Here is a 16,459-nt window from a genome sequence, read left to right on the forward strand (position 1 = left end):
TGTCCCCACACCTAGTGCAGTGTGTTCATGCAGTAAGTGCTTAATAAATGCTTGTAAAATAAATAATGGGTGAAGTTTGATGAGTCCCTTGGGTTTAGATATGCCTTGACCATTCCCATCAAGCTCCCTTTCTTCTTCTTAAGAGGGTACTGTCTCTGTTAGGATTATTGTTTAATTTCATTTGAAAAGGTAGGAAGGAAAGCATTCTTGTGGAAATAGGGTTCTTATGAAACTTTCTTTAAAATAAATTCATACCAGAAGCCTCAGACATAAAATGTTTGTGAAAAAAATATATTCTATGTGAAAGTACAAGTCTACATGCATTTTAACTAAGGATTTGTAAGAGGTGAATAGAAAATATTGATTTAAATAAGAGAAGTGTGGGATAATGAAAAATGATGTTGGATTCAGTTGAGTATGGGCTTAGTCCTAGCTCTATCTCTAATATATTCCATCTCACTGAGAATATTTTCTTAACTGGAAAATAACTAAGGGAGTGAGAAGAGCCTTCATCTATAACAGCCATACTCCCATGACAAATGGTAAGCTATAACCATATCAGTCTTTATATTTTCTTTCTCTGAGTTTACAATATATTTTATAATTCACACTTAAAACATTTCTGTGTCAACTATGATTATATTAAGATTCAAGGTAAGTAAAACCACATTTCAGGAAATGCCTCTTCCTTCCTTCCTTCCTTCCTTCCTTCCTTCCTTCCTTCCTTCCTTCCTTCCTTCTTTCCTTTTCTTCCTCCCTCCCTCCCTCCCTCCCTTTCTGTCTTTCTTTCTTTTCTGTCTTTCTTTTCTCTCTTTCTTCTACCTTTCAGGTATGGTTTCCATGTATTCTATCCTTTACCTCCTTGATGTGCCCCTATCTTTGTGCCCTGTATCCCCTTTCTTCTCTCTGTCTTTCAAGGGTTATTGCATTTGGATAATTTGTATTTACTTCTGGGTGATTATCAAAATATTATGTTGTTGAATGACTTGACATTTAAAAATGCCAGTTCTTTAAAATTTAAAATAGGATGACTTCCGTTGACAACGGTGTGCCTTTTATTTCATTATAGCGCCCCCAGTGGGGGAAGGAGGGAAGGTCGGCATCCGCATTTCAACAGTCCTGTGTTGGAAATGGGGAATCTGAGACAGACCTATTGAATCCAGCCTCTTGATTAGAGCCATCTATTCCCACCCTAAGAATTAGAGACCCTGACATCTTGTTCTTTGTTTTGTCCACTTGGCCTTGTGCCAGATTTGTAATCCTCTCTGCAAAGTGTTTGTTTCCTCTGTATTTTCTTCCTACAGTCTTTTTATTTCATGCTCCTCATTCATCAGTGCCACCCATGTCAGTGATTTATGAACGGCAGCTACAGATGAACTCATCTGTGTGGCCTTCGAAACAAATGGTGTTGTGTGGGTTTCTCCGTTTCTGTGGTACAGATATTGAAAAGTACCTGGCACTGTGGGAAGAAGCAAGGCTGTCAAGAAGCCCTATAGGGTATACAGTGCTTTGGTTATATCTGACCATCAAGAAAACCCTCAGTCATTACCAGGTCTTAGCATAAGACTGTAAGTGTCCAGACAAATTGGGAAAACTGTTGCACTCTAGCTCCAAGGGAACAAATAGCCTTCTTCAGTGAGTACTGAGGGGCTACTCTGCAGCACCTCATTTGTTAGTCCTCCGTTGTTCAGAGGCCAGCCAGGCAGGCCTCCAACATTGGTCCCTCCAGAAAGCAGATCCATACCAGTCGGCAGTTTGCAAAAGAAGTTGTCTTCTTACCCCTAGAAACCCAGGTGAAGGGGGTGAGGCGGGGAGGGACTATTAGTACACAGAGGATTGGTTCTGTCACAGGGAAGACCCAAACTGGAAGACCCCATAGCATTCTTTCTAAACCAATTGTCCAAATAAAGGGAGATAGTATAGCAAGTTCAACTAGAAAAAGCAGTTTATCTAAAGAAATTTCCAGCCTTCTCTGTATGCTTTGAGTTAAATTCCTCACAGTTTTGGGGTTGTATATGGATTTGATTTTTCCTAATAGTTTATATTTTAACTTAAGTAAATATAACTGTCCAGTCTCTTCGACTGTCTTATCCACTGAAAATCCCACAAGCTTGGAAGCATTTGGAAATATTTAAACTACAGCATACTAGTTTTTCACCAGTGGAAACCATGATTTGGAAAAAATATTATATATCTGTGATTTCTAAGCTTTTAGGGAAACCAGCACTTTACTTCTAGCTTAATTTTTGGTTTGAAATGAGCATGTTTTTTTCTTCTTCTTCTTTTTTAAAAGAAGAATTAGAGGCAAATGTAAACTTTATTCACACTTATTTAGTTATATTTTAAACACACATGTTTTCCTAAAGCATCATTTCATGGTATCTCAGAATTTACTTCTAAATGTCTCTGGCCACATAGTATAGAAATATAACTTATTCAAACTAATGAATTGTTTGACAATTTTGACCACCAATGTTTAGATGAATATGGGATATATATTTAATTTGATGTTAAATTTCCATGATTTAAATCTCAGTGATTACTAGCACCCAGTCAAGGTCCAGTGAAAAGCACAAATAATAGAGAATGTACTAATAACATACAAGCAAGGTGAGAAAGCCTGCATATAAACATTGGGAAAAGGACAGATTAATGATCTATACTCTCCCCATAAAATATTTTGAAGTCTATATATTAGATCTTCATGCAGATTTACAGAATACAGAATGAGTGACTTTTTTCTTAATCTAATTTTAAGACTGTATTTATAAAATTAGAAAGTTTTATGCGTCTCATTTAGCATTTTGTCCTAAGATTTAACTAGCTATTCTAAGTGATTATTTGTTTATGTGACTTAAAATCCACCCAAAAAAAATATTGTTGCCTTGACAAAATTATTTCCTTCAGGGGAGAAAGTTGCCAAACTGACTGTCCCATAAATATCAACTGAGATGGTTGGAGAACAGTAAGGATTTGGTGTTGTTCCCAGATTTCGCTACTTTCCATGATTCATCTTCCATCTTTCTTTCTCCTTTCCCTGACTTTTTCAACTTCTCTTTCTCTTTACCCCTAGGGAGAAGCCTCCAGTGGAAGACAGTCACTGAAAAACTACATGGAAGAAGTGAGTTTTAAGTTAGCCTTGTAATAACATGGTCTGAAATCAGTCTATCATATAGCACAAATATTCACTTGGCTTTTCTCCATCTGCTGTAGGGTTTCCAGTCTGTACCCATTCAGTGGTCATACCCTCAAAAACAAGATAATAAATAATATGTTATCAGAATGTTTCTTAGTCCTCGTTGATAGAAGGATACCTTATAACAATTCAGTCATTCTGAAAATGAAGGGAAAACTGCATAGACCTACTAGGGCTATCATATATTATCCCTCAAAACATTTGTTGATATCCTAATAAATGAGAAACATGTGCACAAAATAATAAGACATGATCATTGCTCTTATGGAAAGAACAGTCTGTACCAAATTGGCTTTCATTCATGTGATAAATACTCATCAAGGATATTACTTGTGCAAGCCATTAAGCAAAGTGCTGTCTTGACAAATAAAATATATGGTAGATTTTTGTTGGAAAACCATTTAGACGTCTGGATTTATTTTGGAGATATCCAAGGGTGCTCTATGTCACAGGATGTGTCTTTGGACTGTCTGCAAATAGTATTTGGGAACTTTCAGATAAATCTGTGGATAGAATCCATAAGGCTTGACCTGAAGCCAAACCACAGTAGTCACTAAATTAGCTATCCAAATCTGTTGTAGGTGAAGGGAACTGGGAAATTGCTTGGTGATGATGTCATGGAAGTACCAAATATTTGGTTTGAATATTGCTCCTCAGAAAGATAGAATCTGGTTCTCTAAATATTTTATTCTTGTGTGTATGCATTCATTCAAAACCCAGTTTGAGTGGCCTACTGAATGCACCCATACTTAAGCTCATACTTGGTTTCAAATACCACTTGGAGAGGAAAATCAGAGTGCCTAGTGCCCTTTTAAGTCTCCAACATCTCTGGTTTGCATGTTTGGACTTAGTTGAAGTTTTGCCAAAGGCACATGGAAAAGAGGTAATGAAAGGAAATAACCAGGTTGATTGCCTGGGTTCAGGTTAGAAAAATCAAAATATATGGTACAGAAAAATTAGAGGGTTAGAGCACCAAAGTTAAATTTCAGGTTTATGAATTTGATCCAGAGATTGAGTAGAATACATTTTTTTTTTTTTTTTTTTTTTTTTTTTTTTAAAATTTCTTTTTAATTTTTATTTATTTATTATAGTCACACAGAGAGAGAGAGAAGCAGAGACATAGGCAGAGGGAGAAGCAGGCTCCATGCACCGGGAGCCCGACGTGGGATTCGATCCCGGGTCTCCAGGATCACGCCCCGGGCCAAAGGCAGGCGCTAAACCGCTGCGCCACCCAGGGATCCCTGAGTAGAATACATTAAAGCAATTAATGTTGCCAAAGAGAGGTAGACACTGTTTTCAATGTGTGCACCAGTAACATTTCTTTTTAGGATTCTGTGGTTGCTGCAGCTCTTGACTCAGCATTCCCCACTTGGGACTGAGTGGGAGTGGTGGGCCACCTCCACAAGAAGGGTGCGTGATGCCCTTTGTAATGCATCCTGTAAAGGTCTAGCACTGCTGGAGGAAGGGGAGAATTGAAATGCTAGTACAAGAAATGGGCTGCGTATAAGATGATGGAACTTTTAAAATAAATGTTATTTCAATTTTGAAGTTCTTATCCAGGAAAAAGATTTTTATTTTCTCAGCATTATGAATGTGCAGTCTAAACATACATGCTTCACACTATTGTGAATGCTTACCGAGGTAACTGAGTTGAGAATTTGTGCCTTTTCATCAGAAGTTCTGGTAGAGCATTCCTCCTCAGTGTGGTCCTCCAGCTAGCAACATGGCCAACACCCAGGGTCTTGGAAGAAATGCAAAATCACACCAGATCCAAAGAATCAAAATCTGTATTCTAACAAGATCCTGTTGTTCAATGCACTCTAAAGTTTGAGAAGGACAGCCCTAAAGTGTTCTTTCAGTGTTATTTCTAGAGAGGAACTATATACATAATGGAAAACCCCCAATTTTTTATAATACAGGTAAAGAGGAAAATTCTATTAATAAATTTCTGAGTTTTATTTATTCATTTACTCTCAGGAACAATAGTTGGTTGATTAGGGGTATAAAGTCTCTAGCTTATGAGATTCATCACTGACTGAGTTTAAAATCACAAGGATAAGGCAACCCTGGTGGCTCAGCAGTTTAGCGCCACCTTCAGCCCAGGGCCGGATCCTGGAGTCCCGGGATCAAGTCCCACATCGGGCTCCTTGCATGGAGCCTGCTTCTCCCTCTGCCTGTGTCTCTGCCTCTCTCTCTCTCTGTCTCTCATGAATAAATAAATAAAATATTTTTAAAAAATCACAAGGACATGCAAACTGCCCATCAGCATTTTTTAGGAAGTTCAGTATCACGTACGCTTTTTATCTAATATCAGTTGATATTTAGATTTTAGCTCTTTTTTAAACCAACAAGTGATCATTCTTTACAATAAAACTATAAATATGATCTTAATTAGTGAACTATTAACTCATAACTTGTTGGTTTCTTTTTGCAGACATTAATCCATTTGGTCTTTAGGAAATAAATACTCAAATTCTTCTCCATTGAGAACATGTTGAGAATGTGAGCCATAAATGAGAGGCTTTTTTTTCCTCTCACTGTGCTCTTATTTCATTTTTGCTCTCTTTCTGCATGTTAGTCAAATCAGCAAACAATAAGGAACAATATTTATAAATGTTAGAAGCATTGAAGTTAAAACTGGGCTAGCAAACATTTGCTTTTATTCAGTACACACTAAAACTCAAATAAACCATAGTGTTTACATTTTTAATATATTTAACATTTCTTGTTAAAGTTTGGGCAACTCTTTTCAGATCAAAGTCTGGATTTTTTAAAAATTTAGTCTTGTAATTAGACAGAATTATAACCACATGACATTAGACAATATTGTTTAGACCTAAGTCAAAACTAAAAAGACAGTACGGGTCTCCTCTACAAGTAAAGCTAAAATTGAATTTCCATTCTATATTTTCTGGTTTTTAATGTATTACTTTTCCAGAATAGGATTTGTATTTTTGACCAAATACAAAATGGGATATTTTATAATTGTCTATTTTTACTAATCTTCAAAATCATTCTTATACATTTTTTTTAAAGAAAATACATGTTCTTCACTTGTAAGACACTTGATAACTCAGGTAGGAATAGTAATTTCATATTGTATTGCAGAAATTTCAGTTTTGAAATAATACATTGATTAAAAATATATACATAATTTAAAACTCCTTATCAAAATCAAGTATTTCCAAAGTTTGATCGTCACACCTTCTAGAGAGAAGCGAATCTATTTGAAATTGCACATTTTCCAGATGAATAATTGGCAAGCAGCACTCTAGCCTGGCTAAAAATCCCTTTAATTGTGAGGAATTTATTAATTGAAATATGTATTTATCAAAAAGTATCATCAACTTAAATGGTCGAGAAGCTACAAAAAAACTAAAGACTCAAGTTAATGATTTTTTGGAAACATTTTAAAGAGTGCTTTAGAGCAGTTCCCCACAACTTCAGGAAGTTAGCTGGTGAAGGCCGGAGGCAATATACACAGGAGTGTGAACTAACTCAAGGTGTCAAGTGGCGGCTTCACAATCCTTAAGGGTGTCAGGAAGAAAAGCATGTTCAGTGGGTAGGCCTTTTCTAAATCTGTTGAGGTTGGTTTTTGCCAAGTATACCATCTGAACTGGAAAAGGGATCGATTCTATGCAACAAAGTATCTTAAAATCACTTCTCATGCCAGTTTTGTCTTCTTCCTTCCTGTGTTACACTATTTGTGTGGTCACTACTGTCGTGAGTGAAGTTCCAACTATACTTCTTTGGAAAGTCTATGACATCTTCCTATAATAAATAAGATATAATCAGCTTTTTATCATGCACTGGGCTTTACTTTTCAAATATTGATATTATTTAATGATACGGTTTTATTCACTTCAGAAACAAAGAAACAAGGAATTTTTTCAAGAAAACCCTATTTTGTCTTTGACATTCATTAAAAACTGATACATGTTGTTTAAGAATGACAATTTTTTTAAAAAGGTATAGCTATGACTTATACAAATATAAAGTGAATACATATCAAAGATTTATTTAACTCACTAGTTAATAAGGGACCCAGTAAAGTGTTACAGCCAGTTCAAGGGAGAATTTAAGCCCTCACATATACAGCCAAATTAAGAAATGCTGAAATTAAGTTTATAAAGAGATGTAAAAATTGGCAAAACGGACCAATATCCAGAAGGTAATAATCAATTACATTCAAATGGATATAATGTATGGACTAGGATCATTTGCACTACTATCAATGTCTATGAATTATGTAGTTATTAAACAGCTCAAAGTCAGGGAAAGATGTAGAGATTCCACAGAATCAGGTAATGAGAAGAACATGCTGGAAAAATGTATGGCTTTTCATTATCTATACCCAATGATCTTTCATCTGTTTCAAAACCTTACAGTTTTATCCCACAATTTCCTTAGAAAAGTCACCAAATGGAATGAATTAGGACATAAAATGGAGTGTGATCCCAGTGCACAGTATAGTATGGCAAATTTGTTAGATAAATTTGTTTTAGTGACTTCCATTTATTTTGTAATATTTTTCACAATCTACCATTTATTTTTAACTTCATTACTGCTTTTTCTCTTTTCTTTCCCCAAATCCTAATAGTTCAAACTTACAGCTTCCTAAACGTATTACTTCCCTCATCTTATGTTTTAATTGCCCATTTACAATTCCCAAAAGAAATAGGCTCTTACTTACTAAAAAATTATGGATTCCAGTCTGATAATAGAAGGAATTTCATTAACAAATACAAAAAAAAAAAAAAAAAGGTGTTTTCAGACTTTATAGCCATACCTGTGGTTTTGGTTCCAGACCACTACAATAAAGCGAATATTGCAATAAAGTGACTCAATGATTTTTTTGGTTTCACAGTGCATATAAAAATTATGTTTATATTATATTGTAGTCTATTAAATGTGCAATAATAGCATTATGTCTAAAAAGTGTATATACTCTAAGAACACTTTAGTGCTAAATTCATTTTATCAAAGTATAGGCTTAATTCTTTGTCAGTAGAAGCAGTCTATTAGATGTATCTGAAAAGGAGGGTAATGTTGTTTTGCTTTACATGTGACATGCTTCAGGGATTTTTATTTTTATTTTCTTAAATTAAAAAAAATATTTGAGAGGGAGACAGAGATAGCAACTGAGAGCACAAGTGGGGAGGAGAGGGAGAAACAGGCTCCTTGCTGAACAGGGAGCCCATGGACACGGGGCTTGACTTAGCTCCATCCCAGGACCCTGCAGCCATGACCTGACCCGAAGGCAGATACTTAACCGACTGAGCCATCCACGGGCTCAAGGGATTTTTATTTTTTAGGGATCTTATGGTTATAGAAGTAAAATGAAAGTGATTCTTTGAAACCACTTTCTTTTTGAAAGATAGAAGCTGATGTTTTGTGCATTATTTTCATATATAACCAAAGGGAGAGGAGTATCTGTTGCCTCAGAATTGAAGTATCCACTGGTGAAAGTTTAAGCAAAGGAGTATTTTTTTTCCTCTAAACATACTGAACTTCCATGACCACAGATGACATAAATCACTGATTGATTGCATTTAGAGAATCCAAAAATAGGCTATCCATGTGGAATAACAGTACTGCTGAAGTTTATAAAGCACTTATTGTGTTGGCAGATAAAATGATATGTTGATACAGGGCTAGCAACTGTTTCCCATGTGATACATGTCACTATTTCTCACCACTCCTAGTCCCTGGATGTTTACATACTTACGGTGAAAGTGTTTAAGAAAAAGGATGAATGGCATTTCTTCTAAAAGCAACCCAAGAGCTTGCTCTTGGGCATATGAAATAGTTTGTACTATGCTCAGACTTAGCTTAATATTCTTGCAGAAAAATTTTTGAATAAGTTGGCAAAGATAAACATATCAGCTCTTGTTTTTAAAAATGTTCAAGATTTCAGCTTCTTGACCCCATCAAAAGGTTTGTGGGCTCAAGTTTGAACATACATTGTATTACTGTTGGCATTGATGAAGCGAACAGGTGCATTATGTTACTAACTGTATTTAAGGGAAAACTGAAGTAAAGCATTTAAATGACCTATTAGTAGTAGTATTTGTACTATCTCTACAAATTCAACAACTCAATATTTTAAAGTTCTTCCCAAACTACATGGTTTACTGAGCTCCTGTTCCATTTGTACCTTACATAATTTGCAATAAACAAAGAATAACTGAATGTTTATACCTGTTCAGGAGTCAAGCCATTAAAATTGGAAATCAATCAGCAGGATTGGTTAATATTCTGAACTATTGTGGGGAAAAAGTAAAACAAATGACTTATTAGCTATGTCTTTTCTTATGAAAACAGGTTTTAGTATTTGGGCCAGAAAGGTAAATACCAAAATACTTTTTTTTTAAAAGATTTTATTTATTTATTCATGAGAGACACACAGAGAGAAAGAGAGGCAGAGACACAGGCAGAGGGAGAAGCAGGCTTCATGCAGGGAGCTCGATGTGGGACTCGATCTGGGGTCTCCAGGATCAGGCCCTGGGCTGAAGGCAGCACTAAGCCACTGAGCCACTGGGGCTGCCCCAGAATACTTTTTTAAATTAAAAACATTTTTTCATAGTCACTTTAAAATTTAATGATTTAAATGAGTAAGATTTAGCCATTTTGTAAGCCATTTAACTTACAAAACCAAAAAGGCTATTTTTTATAGTTCTTTTTTAAACATGAGATTGTATGTTCTATTTTTGATAAATTGCAGGAATGTGATTTTCTTCTCCGTTACATGAAAATCTTTGAAATTATATTTCTGTTGTCCTCTATACTGCTATGGACTTTTACATCCAATTTTTTTTTTTTTTTTTTTGCATTTTATACTGTTTCTTTAGTCATGGCCCTGCAAGACCAAATCCAATAATTGATAAATATGAAAAAATAAGTTACCTTCTAAAAATAAACACTGATTTATATGTAAAATATGTAATCCAAGTTTGACTCTTTTTCTTTGCTAATGCTCCCTACAATAGCGCATCTATCTAGTACCTCTCACATTCTACTGGCTGTCTAAGGAATCTAGACCTACAAATTTGCCTTTGTGAAATATTAGAGATCATCTTACCCAGTACTTTCACCACTCTATTCAGTCCCAAGAGAAGTGACATGCCCTAAATTAAACATGGTAAAAAAAACTATGACTCTTGATCTCTGAGACAAGGGCTTTTCACTGCAAAGCCTATATGACAACAATATAAGTTTTTTGTTCTTGTTTTTATTTTTCCTGGTTTTATTGAGAAGTAATTGACATACATCACTGTATGAGTTTAAGATGGTCTTATTTACATATGTTATGAAATGATTACCACTATAGATTTACTGGCATCCATCATCTCATATATATGCAATAAAAAAATGTTCTTCTTGTGATGAGAACTCTTAGGATCTACTCTCTGGGAATTTAAGTTTTAATCTAATTAACAGATTATTTTTGCGTTGCTGGTGGTGCTTAAAAAAAGATATGCTTCTATTTCAAAATTGAAAAATTACTTAAAAATATTGTGATTATTTTAACTTTTTAAATAAATATTTTCAAATTAGGACAGTTTTATCTTTATGAAATTGTTGACAGGTAGTGCAGAGAGTTCCTATAGACCTCTCACCTAGTTTTTAATTGTCATTAACACCTTATGTTAGTGTATTTTTCACAATTAATAAACCAATATTAATACATTATTAGTGGCTAAATCCATATTTTATTTAAGTTTCCTCAGGTTTCTTCTAATGTCCTGTTTCTATCCCAAGACCCCATCCAAGTTACCATATTACATTGCATAGTTATATCTTTAAGCATTTCCTGGTTGTGACAATTTCTCAGACTTCCCTTGTGTTTGATAATAGTAAGAGTTTTGAAGAGTATTGGCCATATATTTTGTTGATCGATTCCTCAGGTGAGATTTGTGTGATACTTTTCTTTTATTTGGACAGGGGTGATGTATTTTGAGAAGGAAAACCGTAGAGATCAGATTCCATTTTCATCATATCCTACCAAGGGCACATTTGATGAGCACAAATCATTGTTACTGATGTTGACCTTAATCATTTTGCTTTCCATGGTGTTTGTCAGGTTTCTCCATGGTAACGTTATTCTCCCCTCCTCCCCCTTCCTTTCCATATTGTACTCTGATAGAAAGTCATCATACACAGTGTGCATTTAAGGATTGAGAAGTTACTCTCCACCTCATTAAGAGCAGAGCATCTATATAAATTATTTGAAATCATTTTGCATGGCATATTTATATGTTCTTACCTATTAATTTAGTCATTTATTTTTGTCAGAATGGACTCACAGATAATTATTTATATTGCATAGTAACCCAGTGCTACCTTATTTATTTTGTTGTATAAATTGTTCTACCTTCAGCCTTTGATACATTTTTCAGTTGGTTCCTTTAACCCTTTGATATATCCTTCGTTGTGTGTGTGTGTGCATGTGTGTGCACGCACATGCATATGTAAGCACTTTCTTGCTTTCTGGCACTACAAGATGCTTCAGGCTTATCTTGTTATCTTTCCTGCCTCAGTCCTAGAATTAGTAATTTCTTCAAGAGTACTGGTTCTTTCATTGGAGAATGGTATTAGGAGCCAAGGTCTGGGTGATAGTTGTGTTCATTACTGTTGGGATGTCATTGCTTCTAAGCTCTTTCAGCTGCCAGAGCAGAAAGATATATGTGTATGTAATAACCCATGTTATATAAATATTCATAAATATTTCTATATGTAGCCTTTTGTATATATAGTAAGTTAAATGTGACAAATGCTTGTGTCTTATATTTACCATTATAATATCAGAATACTTTCACTTCCCTAAAATATCTCCTCTGATTCACCTATTCAATCCCTTGTCCCCCTCCCAAACTCCAGAAAAATTGTGGCTTTTTGAAACTCTAGATTGAGAATGAACATCTCTTGAGGTAACTATCACAATCAAGGAAAATCAGAAAGGATGTTTCTCTCATACAGGAATTGTTTTAAGCAAATTGGACATTGATTACTTGGTGATACCATCTTTATTAGAAATCAGGAATTCTGGGCCCTTATTATTATCTTGTCAATATTTGTCTGAACAAAATAGACAAAACACCTCAAGTTGGAGAAAAAGATTTTGAAAGAGGAGGAAGGTGATGATAAATTTGAAAAGTCAAAAGAATAAATTGACAGGTCATACTGATTTTGTTTGAAAATTTCAAAATATGTTTGAAAAGATTCTTATAAATCATGGGTCAATAAGTTTGAAATTTAGAAGTGATAAAAGTTATCCATGCCCTTGGAGACTTTTCACATTATTTCTGAAACACAAGAATACAAAAGGATAATTATCATGCAGTAATTATTATGTTGGTATAATAAAGGAATAGAGAAGTAGTTCCGTCTTCCCTGAGAAAGCCTTTTAGTAGAGATGACATCTGAGTCTTGGGAGAAGTGTTAATGTGTGAGACAGATAAATAAATGTAGGCAGGAAGTATAACATGTGAAAACATCTTGGCATATCAGACAGAATGACCAAATTGAAGAGCCACCAGTTAAACTATAGCTGGAGTGGCAGTGGTAGTTGAGGTGGGATGGAGATGGAAGTGGTGGTATATCGGGGTAGACAAGTATGGATCATGAGGGGCCTTGAGTTTAGATTTTATCCTAAGAATTTTGAAGCCACTGAAGGATTGTGATAAGATAATGAGTACATTATATGGCGTCTTCAAAAGCCCACTCCGGCAGGAAACTGGTGGGGAGAAGTAGGAAGGCACTTGACCCTAGAAAACATCATAGATGGCTATTACTGTAGTCATGGTGGGAGATAATGAGGGTCTGCTTTAGGGCAATAATAGAAAACATAGAGCAAGAAGTATGAGAAATATATTAACAAAAATAAGGAAGTGAGAAGAGGAAGAAGGCAGTGAAATAAGTACTACTGAAAGGTAAAGCTGAGAATGTTCTCTAAATTCTACTAATCTTTATTCTCATTAAAAGGAGTTTGAAACTTTGATTTCAAACAGGCACATTTTGTACATTTTTATGTTGAATATTTCATTGTTAAATTTCTAAGTATGCTTGCCAAGATTTCCATAAAAATATTAATTCAGGAAGGAACAGAGTCTAGATATTTCTTCCTATTAAGACATTAAATCTTATTAAAAGGGGAATGCAAAAAAAGTGAGTTCAGAGTTTATGGCATGACTTTGACATGAAAATGAATTTAAATGTAGAACTCTGTTGTGAGGAAATTCTTATCTTTTTTTTGAACATGTAATTCATAGAGACTAAAGTGTTCACCCATATTGGTATATATGGTATCCACCTAGACTTTAATCCATAGTGAACTTTTTCTTTGGCAGGATGAATCTTTAAAGCAATTGCAAGTAGTTCACCAGCCATGGATCTTGCCAAGTGATACAGAAAGTGAAGGAGTAGAAGCAGAACAAGATAAACGTGAGTAGACATTGCTGTTTACTGACAAATTGCTTTTAGCCAAAGGAAATCCACAACGAAGGTATTTCCCTTTCATAACATTAAACGTCTGCAAAAAATTCAAGTTTGTTTAGGGTGAAGGTATGTTCTACTTCAGGTTAAATCTTGATTCAGAGATGTTTTCATTGTGGTGCAGAGGCTACAAACCAACTTTGTGAAGAAGAGTAGGTAACATCTCAAAAGAAGGAATGATTCTTCCTGAAGACCAACACGGAGTCTCCATTTGGAATGTGAATCTTCTATAAATATTGTGGAATTGTATCAGTGATAACTTAGGATTATTAGAAAATTTTTAAGTATCTGAGGATCATCTCATCATCATATGTGAAATATCATTATTGGTTAGATGAATAAGTGGATATATATAGAAACTGTTGTAAGTTCACAAAACAAATTAATATTATCGTAGTATTTAAGATGAATAGAATATATAGCTCTTGATTTAAATCTCCAGATTATAATCATAATGATGGATGGATTACTCTACTTTGGCATGACTCAGTGCATGCTTCCCGGGGGTTTACTAACATAGTCAGATATATGAGCTCAGCAATCCAGATGACAGGTTGGAGTCTGGACTATATAGAAATAACATCATTAAAAAAAAATAACATATCAAAATCTACTTTTTTAAATCAATAGTGGCCTGCAGAGAGAAATAAAAATTGTAAATGGTAATGTAGCTCTCATGATAATTGGTGTGAAGTGATTAATGAATAATTCCCCTAAGCCATAGCTACCAGAAATACCTACTATGTTACAGAGCTAACATTATGCTTCTGTACCTAGGGGGATCTTGGAAATTACTCTTCCAGGTTAAAAGGCATTTTGAAATATTCTTCTCCCATTTCCATAGCTGTAGGCTTATGTGGTCAGAAGGAGTACAGCCAGGAGAGGGAAACAGAATGCTCAGGTCAGAGGAGGCATAGAGCTGAAGTGCCACTCGGCTGTCACTCTCCAGAATCAAGGTACCATGGTGACATTTTATAGACTTGGAGGGAAACAACACCTTCTTCAGACAACAGCTGATAAAGACTTAGAAAGTGCGCTGTACTTTTAAGCAGGTACAAAAATAAAGATACTACTTTGAAGATCTTCAGCACAAGGGATTCTGAGTAGAATGATCTAGGAAAGAGCAGCAGGGGATACAAAGAAGAGAATCCCTCGTAAGAAAGAACTGATAGTGGCCCAAAACTTTTATGAAAACAAATGCAAACACACTTACACTTCCTTCCTACCCTCCACACATTTAAATATACATAAAATCTCATTCTACACTTTGCATTTAATCATTTTCACCAAATTCTTTTGAGGCCTTCATAAATATTGCGTTTTAAAAAACCCTTCTAGGGCAGCCTCGGTGGCTCAGTGGCTTAGTCCCACCTTCATTCCAGGGTGTGGTCCTGGAGAGACCCAGGATCAAGTCCCACGTCAGGCTCCCTGCATGGAATGGAGCCTGCTTCTCCCTCTGCCTGTGTCTGTGCCTCTCTCTCTCTCTCTCTCTCTCTCTGTGTCTCTCATGAATAAATAAATAAAATTTAAAAAAATAAAAATAAATAAAAACCCCTTCTAGATAATGTGTATGCATATTATATAAAGACAATATATATAATTCTGCTCTATTAGAATCAACACATAGGTGCCCATATTGAGCAAGTCCAGGTAAACAACATCCTTATAGGATGCACAGTGTGTTAATGCTATGAATGTGCTATAACTTATAATGAAAACTTAAGAGCAAGAACATAATCAACCAAAATAGTGTATTTAATCCATGTGCAAATTTAAACTTCTTTTTTCCCTTAAATCCAATGCCTCCAATCAGTATTAAGTCTAAAAATAGCTTAATAATGCAAAAGAGATAAAAAAATCCCCAAAACTTTCTTTAACCCTTGTCATCTAATTATATTGTCTTTCTACATATACTTTCATGAAATTTTGATAGGTTGCAAAAACTTCCTCTTTCACTAGGCTGCAAAGTCTTTGAGAGAAAGAGTCTGTTTTATCGTATTGACATACACAGTAAGATAAATATCAGAATAATGAATGAATGAATGATGGAATATATTTATTATTTCTTTTTTTTTTTTTTTTTTTTTTTTTTTTTTTTTGTTAATATTTTTTTTTATTGGTGTTCAATTTACTAACATACAGAATAATACCCAGTGCCCGTCACCCATTCACTCCCACCCCCCGCCCTCCTCCCCTTCTACCACCCCTAGTTCGTTTCCCAGAGTTAGCAGTCTTTACGTTCTGTCTCCCTTTCTGATATTTCCCACACATTTCTTCTCCCTTCCCTTATTTTCCCTTTCACTATTATTTATATTCCCCAAATGAATGAGAACATATAATGTTTGTCCTTCTCCGACTGACTTACTTCACTCAGCATAATACCCTCCAGTTCCATCCACGTTGAAGCAAATGGTGGGTATTTGTCATTTCTAATAGCTGAGTAATATTCCATTGTATACATAAACCACATCTTCTTTATCTATTCATCTTTCGTTGGACACCGAGGCTCCTTCCACAGTTTGGCTATAGTGGCCATTGCTGCTAGAAACATCGGGGTGCAGGTGTCCCGGCGTTTCATTGCATTTGTATCTTTGGGGTAAATCCCCAACAGTGCAATTGCTGGGTCGTAGGGCAGGTATATTTTTAACCGTTTGAGGAACCTCCACACAGTTTTCCAGAGTGGCTGCACCAGTTCACATTCCCACCAACAGTGTAAGAGGGTTCCCTTTTCTCCGCATCCTCTCCAACATTTGTTGTTTCCTGCCTTGT

At 35.2% G+C, this 16,459-nt stretch overlaps 1 protein-coding gene and 1 long non-coding RNA gene across 3 annotated transcripts in view; one reads left to right on the top strand and one right to left on the bottom strand.

The window, feature by feature from the left end:
- C29H8orf34 (chromosome 29 C8orf34 homolog) overlaps positions 1-16,459 on the top strand; it is a 387,205-nt gene that overhangs the window by 345,241 nt on the left and 25,505 nt on the right. The window contains 2 exon segments of the mRNA NM_001195666.1: positions 3,074-3,121; positions 13,546-13,639. Coding sequence (NP_001182595.1) covers positions 3,074-3,121; positions 13,546-13,639 — 142 coding nt within the window.
- Positions 1-16,459, bottom strand: part of LOC111093133 — a 115,814-nt gene that overhangs the window by 13,486 nt on the left and 85,869 nt on the right. For both annotated transcript variants that reach the window (XR_005381076.1, XR_005381079.1), the window contains exon 3: positions 4,834-4,937. This is a non-coding gene — a long non-coding RNA (uncharacterized LOC111093133). The remainder of the gene's footprint in view (positions 1-4,833; positions 4,938-16,459) is intronic.

The sequence above is a fragment of the Canis lupus genome, chromosome 29 (genome assembly GCF_011100685.1).
Source record: "Canis lupus familiaris isolate Mischka breed German Shepherd chromosome 29, alternate assembly UU_Cfam_GSD_1.0, whole genome shotgun sequence".
Classification (NCBI taxonomy): Eukaryota; Metazoa; Chordata; class Mammalia; order Carnivora; family Canidae; genus Canis; species Canis lupus.